The sequence below is a fragment of the Pezoporus flaviventris genome, unplaced genomic scaffold (assembly GCF_033815535.1).
Source record: "Pezoporus flaviventris isolate CSIRO_AGI_PZ_B2104156 unplaced genomic scaffold, CSIRO_AGI_Pfla_v1 ptg000002l, whole genome shotgun sequence".
Classification (NCBI taxonomy): domain Eukaryota; kingdom Metazoa; phylum Chordata; class Aves; order Psittaciformes; family Psittacidae; genus Pezoporus; species Pezoporus flaviventris.
Window position 1 is genome coordinate 44,946,384 of NW_026892550.1, and position 12,913 is coordinate 44,959,296.

The 12,913-nt window shown below is 43.8% G+C and overlaps 1 protein-coding gene across 5 annotated transcripts in view; it reads right to left on the minus strand.

Moving 5' to 3' along the window:
• FAM13A (family with sequence similarity 13 member A) overlaps positions 1-12,913 on the minus strand; it is a 133,066-nt gene that overhangs the window by 113,054 nt on the left and 7,099 nt on the right. For all 5 annotated transcript variants that reach the window (XM_061476880.1, XM_061476844.1, XM_061476861.1 and 2 more), the window contains exon 4: positions 6,608-6,788. In XM_061476880.1, the coding sequence (XP_061332864.1) occupies positions 6,608-6,788 (181 nt within the window). The remainder of the gene's footprint in view (positions 1-6,607; positions 6,789-12,913) is intronic.

A 12,913-nucleotide genomic window follows, 5' to 3' on the forward strand; every position in this document is an offset into this window, starting at 1 on the left:
ATGTTCCCGTACCTTCATTCTCATTGCTCCTCAAGGGCTGTATTTCTCTGTATTCTTGACCTTTGGTTTTCACCGCAATAAATCTGAACAATCCAAGTTGGAAGAAAACAGTGCACTAAATCTCAAACCATCATATTTTCCTTTTTTGAACTGTTTGACCTTGCCCTTTACATTTTCCTATATCTTACATCGCACTTCATTACAAAAAGTGAAAACAGCCTTTTCCACCCCTTTCTATTTGTTAGAAATACACAAAGCACAAGATAACCTTTCGTTAGAAAAGCATCCATGCAGTTTGTCAAACAGCAAGCAAGGAAGCAGGGGAAGTAGCAGATAAAAGTAACAAGGGTTGAAAGTTTAGGAGATGAGATAAACTACAAAGAACATGATGCAGAAAAATAGAATGAGATGAAGAGAATTAAAATTAAGTCTAAATGTCTGGAAAGTGGTCCAACAGTGAGATTTATTCAATTGTTAAACAGCTTCAGTTCTGAAATAGGAGATAATATATTTAAATAGTTAAAATGTCACTGAAACTACCTTGTAGAAAGTAATCCTTCAGTATCAGCTGATGGGCTTTATCTTCTGACACTGTGCATTAACTACCCAGACTCTGACACCCATTATAGACATGAGTGCGAATTTCCAACAGAAAAAAAACTCAGATCTTCCTCCTTCAGCAGTGTAGCTGCTGACAAGCTGGATGATAAGCATTCTTTCCTTGTCCCAGAGAAACACCCCATACACTGCTCTGAACAAACAATGAAAAGCAAGAGCAGTGTTCACTTCAACCATCTGCTGATATTTAATCTCTGATGCTAGTCTCTATAGGGGCTGCCTGTAGCCGGTATAAAGGCAGCCCCTGCCAAACAGGCTTCAGGCAGCCTTACTCTGGAGCTCTGAATGGTGTTCTGAGGATCTCTCTGGCTGCTTGGCCAACCAGCTAGTTAAGCCCAATGCTTAAAATTTACTGCTCCGAAATCTTTGTTGATACAGATGGTCACAGCTCCAGCAATTTAAGACCGCATCTACTAACACAGGAGAAACAGGTATCTGAACTGTCGCTTACAATATTTGTGTCTGGACCACAACCCTGAGCTATCATGAACGAGATTAAGAGCTGATGAAACATATAGCTGAATTACCAGATGATGAAACTGAAAATAAGTTCAAATAAAGATCTAAATCCATAACTGTAATATATTTGGGTCTTCTAAAAAATGCATTAGCCATTTGTTAAGTATCAAGCCTTGCTTTCACTGCCTCTTTTGCTACCTGAGCATTTATTTTGATGTTGTGTCGCAGCTGCAGGGCCAGCTGCATTCATATACAGCCACAAGAGATCTTGTGTTTTCACCTTCAGTAAACTCTGCCTTTCTCAGTCTTCTGCAATGGAATCATGTAATTCCGTTCCTCTGCACACCTTACAAAAACAGTTACATCTTTTCTATGCCATCTTAGGAGCAAAGATCAATTGAAGCAACAAGTATGCAGCTTTTAAGAAATATGCTTTTGTTTCATCTTAGGAATGACAATTGTAATTCTAAACTGCAACTCTCTGCGCCCTACATCAGAAAGTATACAAACCTAACTTTTTAACTTTCCTCAACAAAGTGATAAGTAAGCTAAAAATAATCTAACAGCCACTTGCAGTTTCAGTCAGAGAGACTTAACCATTGGACACAGAAGCACTTGTCTGCCGTCCAGACCCCGTCTCAAGGGAGGTGTGTTGCCTACCAGGGGCACAGATCAGGGATGTGGCAGAGAGGCTGCCTGCTCTAGTAAGTCCCATGGACTATTACCCACTCCTGGCGATACATGTGGGTGCTAGGGATATAGATAGTAGTAGCCTGGGGAACATAAAGGACTACAGAGCCCTGGGGGAGGTGGTTAGGGGCTCTGGAGCTCAGGTGATCTTTTCATCAATTCTCCAGGGTACAGGGGAGGACCTAAAAAAAGCTAGGAGGATTAGCCAGGTTAATAACTGGTTAAAAGGGTGGTGTCATAGTCAGGGGTTAGGGTGTCTTGAACACAGGATCCAAGCTTGTAGGCCAGGTCTAGTGGGGGCTGGTGGAGCTGGTCTGATGATAAAGAAGGGAAAGAGCAGTTTTGGTATGAGGCTTGCCAGACTGGTCAAGGAGGCTTTAAACTAGACGTGTTGGGGGAGGGGGGCATCATTCCGCCCCAACACACCCAGTCAGTTGCCAGAACCTATAATAAATGCTTGGAGCCATGTAGAGATATCCTAGCCGCTCCAGCCAATGAGCCAGCTTCAGTTGGAGCTCGGCTCAGATGCCTCTATACAAATGCCCGTAGCATGGGGAACAAACAAGAGGAATTAGAGATGTGTGCACATCTACAGGGGTATGATATAATAGGCATCACAGAAACATGGTGGGATGGCTCCTATGACTGGAGTGTTGGAACGGAAGGTTACAGGCTCTTTAGAAAAGACAGGCCTGGCAGACAGGGAGGAGGAGTTGCCCTTTATGTTAGGGATAGGCTGGAGAGTATGGAACTCTGTCTGGGGACAGGTGAGCAGTCCACAGAGAGTTTGTGGGTCAGGGTTAAAGGGAATATAGCTATGGGAGACATTACTGAGGGGATCTGTTACAGACGGCCTGATCAAGGAGAACCTGCAGATGAAGCACTCCATAGACAGATAGGAATAGCCTCACGCTCGTAGGCCCTTGCTCTCATGGGTGACTTCAACCACCCTGACATCTGTTGGAAGGACGGTACGGCCCGGCACAAGCAATCCTGGAAGTTCCTCAATTGTGTAGAAGACAACTTCCTTCTGCAAGTAATAGAGGAGCCGACAAGGAGAGGTGCCATGCTTGACCTCGTGCTCACCAACAGGGAAGGGCTCATTGGAAATGTGACTCTCCAGAGCAGCCTTGGATGCAGTGATCACGAGATGCTCGAATTTGAGATCCTCAGGACAGTGAAAGAGCGTGCAGCAAGCTCACTGCCCTGGACTTCAATAGAGCAGACTTTGGCCTCTTCAGGAACCTGCTTATTAAGCTTCCATGGGATACAGCCCTAGAGGGCAGGGGGGCCCAAGACTATTGGTTGACAGTCAAGGACCACCTGCTCCAAGTTCAGGAGTGTTGCATCCCAACTAGAAGGAAGTGCAGCAGGAGGGCCAGGAGACCTCCTTGGATGGATAAGGAGCTCCTGAGGAAAATTCAAATGAAAAAAAGAGGCTTATAGTAAGTGGAAGCAAGGACAGGTGGCATGGGAAGATTACAGGGATGTTGTCCAGGAAGCTAGGGACCAGGTTAGGAAAGCTAAGGCACAGTTGGAATTAAACTTAGCTAGAGGTATTAAAGATAACAGGAAGGGATTCTACAAGTACACAGCAAATAAAAAACAGACTAGGGAGAATGTAGGCCCCCTCAGGAAGCTCTCAGGAGAACTGGCTACACAGGATTTGGAGAAGGCTCTGAATGACTTCTTTGCCTCGGTCTTCACTGGCAAAGGCTCTGACCACACCACCCAAGTCTTGGAAGGCAGATGCAGGGACTGTGAGAATGAAGACCTTGCGCCCACTGTACGAGAGGATATGGTTCGAGACCATCTTAAAAATCTGAACGTGCACAAGTCCATGGGTCCCCATGAGATCCATCCATGGGTCCTGAAGGAGCTGGTGAATGAAGTTGCGAAGCCGCTGGCCATCATATTTGAGAAATCATGGCAGTCAGGTGAAGTTCCCAATGACTGGAAAAAGGTAAATATTTTCAAGAAGGGGAAAATGGATGAACCGGGGAATTACAGAGTAGTCAGTCTCACCTCTGTGCCTGGCAAAATCTTGGAGCAGATTCTCCTGGAAGGCACGCTAAGGCACATGAAAATCAACAAGGTGCTTGGTAACAGCCAGCATGGCTTCACTAAAGGGAAATCCTGCCAGACCAATTTGGTGGCCTTCTATGATGGGGCCACAGAACTGATGGACAGGGGTAGAGCAGTTGATGTCATCTACCTGGACTTGTGTAAAGCGTTCGACACTGACCCACACGACATCCTTGTCTCTAAATTGGAGAGACATCAATTTGATAGGTGGACCACTCTGTGGATAAAGAACTGGCTGGATGGCTGCACACAAAGAGTTGTGGTCAATGGCTCAATGTCCAGCTGGAGACCAGTAATGAGTGGTGTCCCTCAGGGATCGGTGTTGGGACTGGTCTTGTTCAACATCTTTGTTGCTGACATGGGCAGTGGGATTGAGTGCGCACTCAGCAAGTTTGCTGATGACACCAAGCTGTGTGGTTTGGTTGATACCCTGGAGGGAAGGAATGCCATCCAGAGGGACCTTGACACACTTGTGAGGTGGGCTGATGCCAACCTCATGAAGTTTAACCATGACAAGTGCAAGGTCCTACACCTGGGTCGGAGCAATCCCAGGCACAGCTACAGGTTGGGCAGAGAAGAGATTCAGAGCAGCCCTGCAGAGAAGGACTTGGGGGTGTTGGTCGATGAGAAAATGAACATGAGCTGGCAGTGTGCGCTTGCAGCCCAGAAAGCCAACCGTATCCTGGGCTGCATCAAAAGGAGTGTGACCAGCAGGTCGAAGGATGTGATCCTGCCCCTCTACTCTGCTCTTGTGAGACCTCACCTGCAGTATTGTGTGCAGTTCTGGTGTCCTCAACATAAAAAGGACATGGAACTGTTGGAACAAGTCCAGAGAAGAGCCACGAGGATGACCAGGGGACTGGAGCACCTCATGTATGAAGACAGGCTGAGGAAGCTGGGGCTGTTCATCCTGGAGAAGAGAAGGCTGTGTGGAGACCTCACAGCAGCCTTCCAGTATCTGAAGAGGGCCTGTAGGGATGCTGGAGAGGGACTCTTCATTAGAGACTGTAGTGACAGGACAGGGGGTAACGGGTTAAAACTTAAACAGGGGAAGTTTAGGTTGGATATAAGAAGGAAATTCTTTCCTGTTAGGGTGGTGAGGCACTGGAATGGGTTGCCCAGGGAGGTTGTGAATGCTCCATCCCTGGCAGTGTTCAAGGCCAGGTTGGACGAGGCCTTGGGTGATATGTTTTAGCGTAAGGTGTCCCTGCCCACGGCAGGGGGGTTGGAACTAGATGATCTTAAGGTCCTTTCCAACCCTAACGATTCTATGATTCTATGACACAGATTTTTCCTCACTTGTTTTGTTTGTTCTTAACTCTACTAATACAATTTAGGCAAAAAATTCCCAAACTGCCCATACAAATGTAATCTATAAAAACACGTTTACTTTTCCTTGTAAGAAATTTGCAGTATTGTGCTTCCAATAACTCTCACATTCACATGTTCCTGCACATATTACTGTCTTTTGAGTTTTCTTTCTTTTGCAGAGGAAGAAAACTATTTTCAAAACATGTTTTTTTAACCTTTTCGTACTAACACAGCAAATGGCTTAATCCTGACATATCCACCTTCATCGCCCATAACTGAGGCAGCAGTGTAGTCACACGGACAAGCTTTGGTTTAAATGTCTCATCTGCATATTCTCTCCTTAATCAGTCAAAAAAGATATGCTCCTTTAAAGAAAGAGCAAACAGTATCTAGCCTAGGTATGTGGAACTGGCTGAATGCATTACAAGGAACTTAATTTGTTTTCTCTCTTTAAAGAAGCCTACTTCTTTCCACTGTCTACAGAGGAAGCCTAGGGAGATAGTCTCATTAGGCAATCTAATCTAAGTCTCATTAGGCATTATACAAAGATCAGTACAAATCTGACATTTGCTACAAGGAACTCACTTGTCTCTTTTTGCTGATATTACACATCTTTCAAGACTAATGACTGAACAAAACTCCATACATGTCTCCCATGTCTTAGATTTTGGATGCCAGTCAGTGCGTGTCTTGCAGACAAGACTGGGGTGAAGATGCTAACAACGCACTGCATCACAGCAGTGATTCAATAGAAACAGTCTCACTCGAGTGTGTTCTTGCCCCTGGAAATAACTGTTCTTGCTACTGCTGCAAGATCCATTAGCTTGTACAACGTCTTCACCACAAGCACCAAGGAACTGGGTCCAATGAAAGAAACTAGAAAAATCAGCAAGTCCACAAAGAAATCTCAAGAGACCAGTGGAACCCCGTAACCTCTAAAGCTGTTTCTGAATATACTAGAAGGATAAAGAACCCAGAATATTTGGCATCTCGAGGACAGGCACCAGATCACAATGTTAAATCTGCCGAGTGTGCAGTATCCATCATCAGAAATCAGACAGCACTTGGGTGTTGCATATGAGTCCTTCTCCCCCAGTTATCCTTTCTCAAAGCCTTCTGCAGAGAAGCATCCATATTCTCTGATGGCAAAGGAAGAAAGCTGTATGATCTCAAGTCTCCTTGCACTTACACAGTCTGAAGGTCTTTCATTATTGTACTCCCACAGCAATAGAAAACTGACCAACTGTTTAGCAAAATAGCAAGAGGAGATTGGAGAGCAACTCAACTCACATTCAGCTGAAATAATAGCTTTAGCACTAAAATTTACCCCAAAGCCCAAGTCATTGCCTTAGTTTGATCACTCTGACAATTAGACTTCTGAGCTACATTTCTGGCCATCTGGTCCATTACACTCTCCATTAACATATGGGGAAAAGTTACTTACTGAAAGCAGTTTGGTCCAAATACAGTGGCAAGATTGCAAAGGTTCATCCTGTTCTCTATGTGATGTTCAGCAACCTTTATCAGGAATTGGCACAGATACTTCAACAGGCAGTAATGAGCATCAGGCAGTTCCTTAAGGAGTTCTTTCAAGTTATGTTCCTTCTGCATGTCATTTCTAGCATCTAGGAAAAACAAGAGGAGAAAAAAACATGTATACGGCTTCTACACTGCTGCCAATTTACTTACATGGGTGAGCAACCACTGGGATCTAAAATTTAATCTTACTTCTGTTCAGAGACACAGAATCCTCCAGAACCCTCAATTTTCATCAGGGAACCTGCACTTTTCTCCTGAGGCTCACTCTTGCCCCCACTGAGACTGTTTCATGCTCACCTTTACACTGGATCTATTTTTTGAGCAGCATCAGCAGTGGTCAAAGCTAACAGCTTTAAAGCATGTTTATTCCCACTCAGTACTAATACCTGCTTGAACTCCCATTCTACCAAATCTCCTGTTTCCAAGCTTCTTCTGGATGTTACCTCTAGAAAAAAGTTGTTCAGGGCAGTGTTACACTCCATAACGACCCAAAACATAGCCTAATGTTAGAGTAGCCTTGTTATAATCTCCTAGAACTCCTCCCCACACTTAGGGTAACAAGGTGCTTTTTCATTCAGAGGATGTTACCATTCTTGGCAAGGAGATTCACCCAGGATTCATTGGAAACCAAACCTTGCTCAGTCTTCAAGCCTTATTTTTAGTTAAGAAGATGTAATAAACCAAGCTGCATCTGAAGTATTTGCTGCCTCTGCTGTATACCCTGCTATCAGCATGCAGAGAAGACTGGCAAGAAAACACTCCATACCTTGTGTTGCAAGAGCAAAGAACATTTTACATTTCCCTAGCATTTGGGGGGGGGGGGGGGGGGAGGAGAGCAAGAATGGAAGAGCTTTGAACACAGTGTAAGGTATGTATAAACCCTTCAGAAGTTTCACCTTTGTTTTTACTTTTCGTTTCCCAGAAGTATTCCAGGGCTGGATTGCACAGTATCCCAGGGGTAGAATGCTTTGAAAAGTGGTTAGCTGTGTAAATTAGCAGTCTGTATAAAAATATCTAAGTGTCTCCTGAGAACTCAACCATTAAGTTGCAATGTGATTTCTGTTTTACAATCAGACATTTTTGTGGTATACAGTTTGGGAAACAATTGAGTTTTGTATGTTCGTACTTGCCACCTCATACAGTTGAACTTGAAGGATTTCATTGCTTCCAAGCTTAGTTTTCCGGCCTTACATGATGTGCATCATGCAGTGCACAGTGAGAGAAGCTTTCTTAAATTTTATACATTTGGAGAATTCATTTTTATGTATCTGCTTTGGTGCCACAGACTTGAATGAATCCTTTCACGATAGCAGCCCGTAGTTTAATATGTCAGTCAAATTACAGGATCAAACATTTCAACCGATTATATCCTTTTCATCTACAGCTAAGAAATCAGCCCCTTCAGAAAAACCAAATACTGAATATGCATGAAGCAGATGAGCAAAAAATCTTATTTGCTTATTTATCACAAGTATTTATTTAAAAAAAAATTTAGAGCTATACAGAATAAAACCAGTCATTACTTTGCTACTATGAATCAGCTTTGTAACAGTAAGAAATCTGATATATTGTTTTTATTTCTGCAGAATGCTTCTGAAGGCTGTATTAAAAGGAATAACAATACAGACCTTAATTGGATTTGTGCTTGCACTGATCAAAGTGGACTGTACAGTCTCTGACTTGATTACTAATTATCTTTTCATGAAGTTTAAAGTAACAAAACACAACTAATTTCCACATAGGCAGAACGTTAAAATTCACCTTCTAGCACAGTTCCCATTAGATAACAAAACATGGGGCACATAGTGTTTTCTACTATAAATTTCTTGCAGTTGTGATAAGGAAAGCTAAAGCCATCTCTCAGGAAAAATGCACCTCTTCCACCACCATCACCCCACCACCTAATTAAGGAATGCCCTTGAGAACTAATTGCCTCTCTGAGTCTCCCACTGTGGCTTTAGATTGACAGGTACTTTTCCATTTATTGAAGGATTTTCCAACCCTTCCAAACTAGAAAGTTGCTAATAACTGCCATAAAACATTCTGAACACAGGCTTGCACTCTGACAACACACAAAGCTGTTTGCCTCATGGCATCAGCTGTATTTGGTAGGTAGGATGTCCCTGTTCATTAACCATGATATATTATGTGGTGCAGATCAACATCAGAGATACTTATCACTGGGCACAGCCAAACCTTTGTTCATTTCTGTACTTTCAAGAACAGAGACTAATATCAGATTATAAGATCTTGAGCAATTACTCTAATTGAAGGACACAGAGACACTGAACAACATAAGGAAGCAAACCCTACTTACTGAACCATAAAATTCCTTGTCCTTGTGAAATGGGAGAAACAAAATCTGTCTTTCCTCTCTCTCCTCCTTTTCCAATGAAAAAGCAAGGGAAGGAACTGACGCCTTTCTCCCAGTACAATGAAAAAACAAAAACTAATTTGTAAATTCTTCTGCTGCTGGCATTCCACAGATTTTAGCTTTATTTTAAAAATTACTATTACAACCTGTGGTGAATTTAGAGTGACATGCACACACGTATTCCATGCGCTTTGTACATTTCTCAGGACAAGTGTACCTCTGCTACATTACTTCAAACAAAACAGCTTTTCAACCTATTAGAGAGCAAAAATAGTCTTGAGTCACAATAACCAACTGCTTGGAGCATTCTTCCTCCTTTTGTCCACCTGCTATGCAATTTTTCAATCTACTTTAAAGTCGGTCACTAAGGTTACTCAGCTGGTACTGATCATCAGGGAAACATTAGAGCACCAGAGCTGTTTAGGCTACCACACACTCAAGCATCAAGCGTACCAAAGCCCTAAGCTTATGTACGTGCCTAATTTTGTAAAGTACAAGCTGTCCCATGGAAGTCAAGACTATCAAGTGCAGTCTTTCTTATTCAGTCAGATTAAAGAGGGTGGTATGAAGCTAAGCATATGCCTCAGTCTCTGCAGCATCCTGACATGAGACAAAAAAGCTTGTCAATAATGGAAACAGCAGAGTGCCAGATTTTCAAAGGCAGTTCAGGAGCATGTATTCAAGCCAGATTTCCAGATAGGCCCAGCTACCAACACACTCATGACTTTTCAAGCACAGCACATGAAGCTCCTTTGAATATTTTGACCAATACAGCAAGAGACAAAGGAGAAAGGAGTAAAAGAAAAATGAAGGGGAAAGGGAAGGTGCTCTCAAGGCGGAGTCAAAGGCATCCACTTCTTTATTTTGTGGACCTGCCAGAAGCCATGTAAAACAGACAGCATCCCAGCAGTGGTCTGAAAGAGAAATCTAACTAAATGAACAGCCAGCAAGGGCCTGAAACCGGGGATAAGATGGTGGTTTCTGTGCTGAGGAAGGAAACAAAACCAGCAGCCTCAGGCCACATCTAGGGCCAGCAGCCAGAGAACAGAGAACACAGTATGACACAGGCAGAGGGCAAAGGAAGCCAGCAAGGGCAGTGTGGCACTTCAAAGCTCAAGTAGGGAGTCACTATTGAGGGACAAGTCAAAGAGACAACTGAAAAGGACAAGCAGCTTCTCTAAAATGTTAATTAAGTAGAAACAGGAGCCTCAACAGTGTAGGAGGCACAGACACATTTGCAAGGGTGTTTTCAGACTCATTTAATTTCAGTATACACCCACAGATCACAACAAGAGCAACATATTTTCCAATGCCTCATCCTGTTTCTGAATGTATTGAGTTTCTCTTACATGCTACAGACACCTTCTAATTCCTCAACTCACCCCTCTTCATGCTACTCCTTCCCCCTGCAGAGCATGCTTCCTGAACATCACTAAAGGCATGGATGCCTGCACATAAACGTGTTGTGACTTTGCTCATGTCTCAGATGGTCTGACCCCAAACACCTCCAGCCTGGAAACACTGAAACAGTGCCATCCCCTAGCTAATTCTCTTTGCTGTGAGGTGAGGAAGAATGGCTAAGGCTCAGTGTCATGCTACCACTTTTTTACTTTGCATATCTTTCAGCTGTCTTACATACTACTAGCTTTGAGGGCAGACAGAGAAGCCTGCATCTGTCTGTAGCTATCAATGTGCCTTAGGAAGTTAATCTTTGGTACATAGGCAGCAGGTTGCACATTGCAGTGCCACTGCACCCACATGGCTATTGGAGGAATCAAAGCATTTCTTTCCACCTCCACAATCTAGAGGAAGTGGGATTCCAGTTTCTCTCTGCCACAAAGCAATCTGCTTCAGACACAATCCTACCGCAGAGGAAAAAAACCCATAAAAATCATGTCTTGTTGCCATCAGTAGCAGAAATGCTGGAAGTCCTCATCATAAAGAGGCTGTCATCACAATCCAACTTGCGACCCCTCACTCTGCATCGTTATGGCACTTCGCAGAGCTGTATTTATGCTTCACTCCAACATATTGGCAGCAGAGCACTCTCACTTCTTTTGTAGCTCTGCTGAGTGTCATCATCTGCTTAAGAAATCCAGTTCCAAGAGTTTTTACTGCTTAACAAACACCTTCTGCATGTGGAAAACAGAAGTTATTTCTCTGGTTTGGAACTAGGCCTTGTAACACCAAAATGACAAAATCCAAAGGAAAATGTTAAATTCATGCCACAGGAGCCTGGAGAACCATAGACATCTTGTGAATCTGATTTGCTGCACGGCTGCAGTTACCATGGTTAAAGGGTCAGCTCTCATCTATTCCCTTTCACACTCATTTATTCATTTTCACAGTCACTGTTCAGGTTGAAATTTGACCTCTAAAATCCTCCAGCACAATCTATATTTTTGGTTCTGCTTGTTCATGCAACTCAACAGCTGCTGGCTGCTAAGCGTTCTCTAAACTGACCTTCTGATCCAGAAGGGAGCTGCTCTTTCCCTTCCACCACCTCCTATCCCTCTCTCTGGAACTAGCAGGGCTGTTCACAGGCACCACGCAAAACCTTGTCAGCCATGGCAGGCTGCGAGCAAGAGGAGGTATGTGAGATAGAACTTGCATTAGCTGCTGCCCACTGAAATATATAAATTCTCTAGGATGGAACAAGTCAGGAAGCATGAGAGATCAAATTGCATTTGAGTTAATTAGACTGAATACCAAAGGAAGACACAAGCCCACATTTCACCGTACCCCTGCTGGAGAAGGGAATGCAACAACAACAAAAAAAGAAATTCACTTCATGGGAAAGCTTTCTGTATGCTAAAAAGGAAAAGTACAATAGGAACTTGTCTTGCTGAAAGCAAGTGACCTGTGAAAGGGAGTAAGAGCTGTATATAGAGGTCCCTAGCATGTACAAGTGTCTTAAGAGCCAGTGATCATGCTATAAAAGATAAGGAATGAAAAGCCAGAAGCAGTAAACAAGATCAAGCAGGGACTGCTGCATGGGAGCTGCTGATTTCTCCCTGCTGAGGTTTCCAAAAGAAACTTTCACCGCTCTGCAAGCACACCTCATTTTGCACAGGCAGGCACAGCTCTGCTCCTCAGTGAAGCCTGCAAAGTCACAAAAGAGACTGTAATGGGACATTTTTTACCCCAGGACTCCCTGCAAGGAGCGGCCTTCATATTTGTCTGGTGCCCTGAGGAGACCAGCCAACACAAAGATCACTATCAGTGTGTCCCTGGCCTGTACTTGCCACACACATCTCCCATCATCATCATTTACAGAGGGAGGTTCTTCTCTGCTCCCACTGCCACTGTCCTTCTCCAAGGGCAGAAAGAGAACACCAGGACACGGCAAACAGCCTTAAGAATACACTACGTGATGTTTTCTAGAGCTGCATAGCCTTGGTGTTACGCTGAATATTTTTATAAACAGGCATGCACCAGGATTTGGGGGCAGCATGCAGAGCTCCATTTCACATAACACTGCACAGGCTGCAGACAGCATGCCAAACCATCTACGTGGACTTCTCAAACTACAAGTGGGTGAGGTTCCCTCTTTTTCATAAAAGGGCAGATTTACAAGGCATGCAGTGACAGGACAAGGGGGAATGGCTTTAAGCTGACAGAGGGGAGATTTAGATTAGACATTAGGAAAAAATTCTTCACTATGAGGGTGGAACAGGTTGGCCAGAGACCTTGTGATAGCCCCATCCCTGGCTGTGTTCAAAGGCAGGTTGGATGGGGCTTTGAGCAGCCTGGTCTAGTGGAAGGGGGGCTGGAACCATGTGATCTTAAAAGGTCCCTTCCAACCCAAAACATTCTATGAAACTATGATTTACTCTT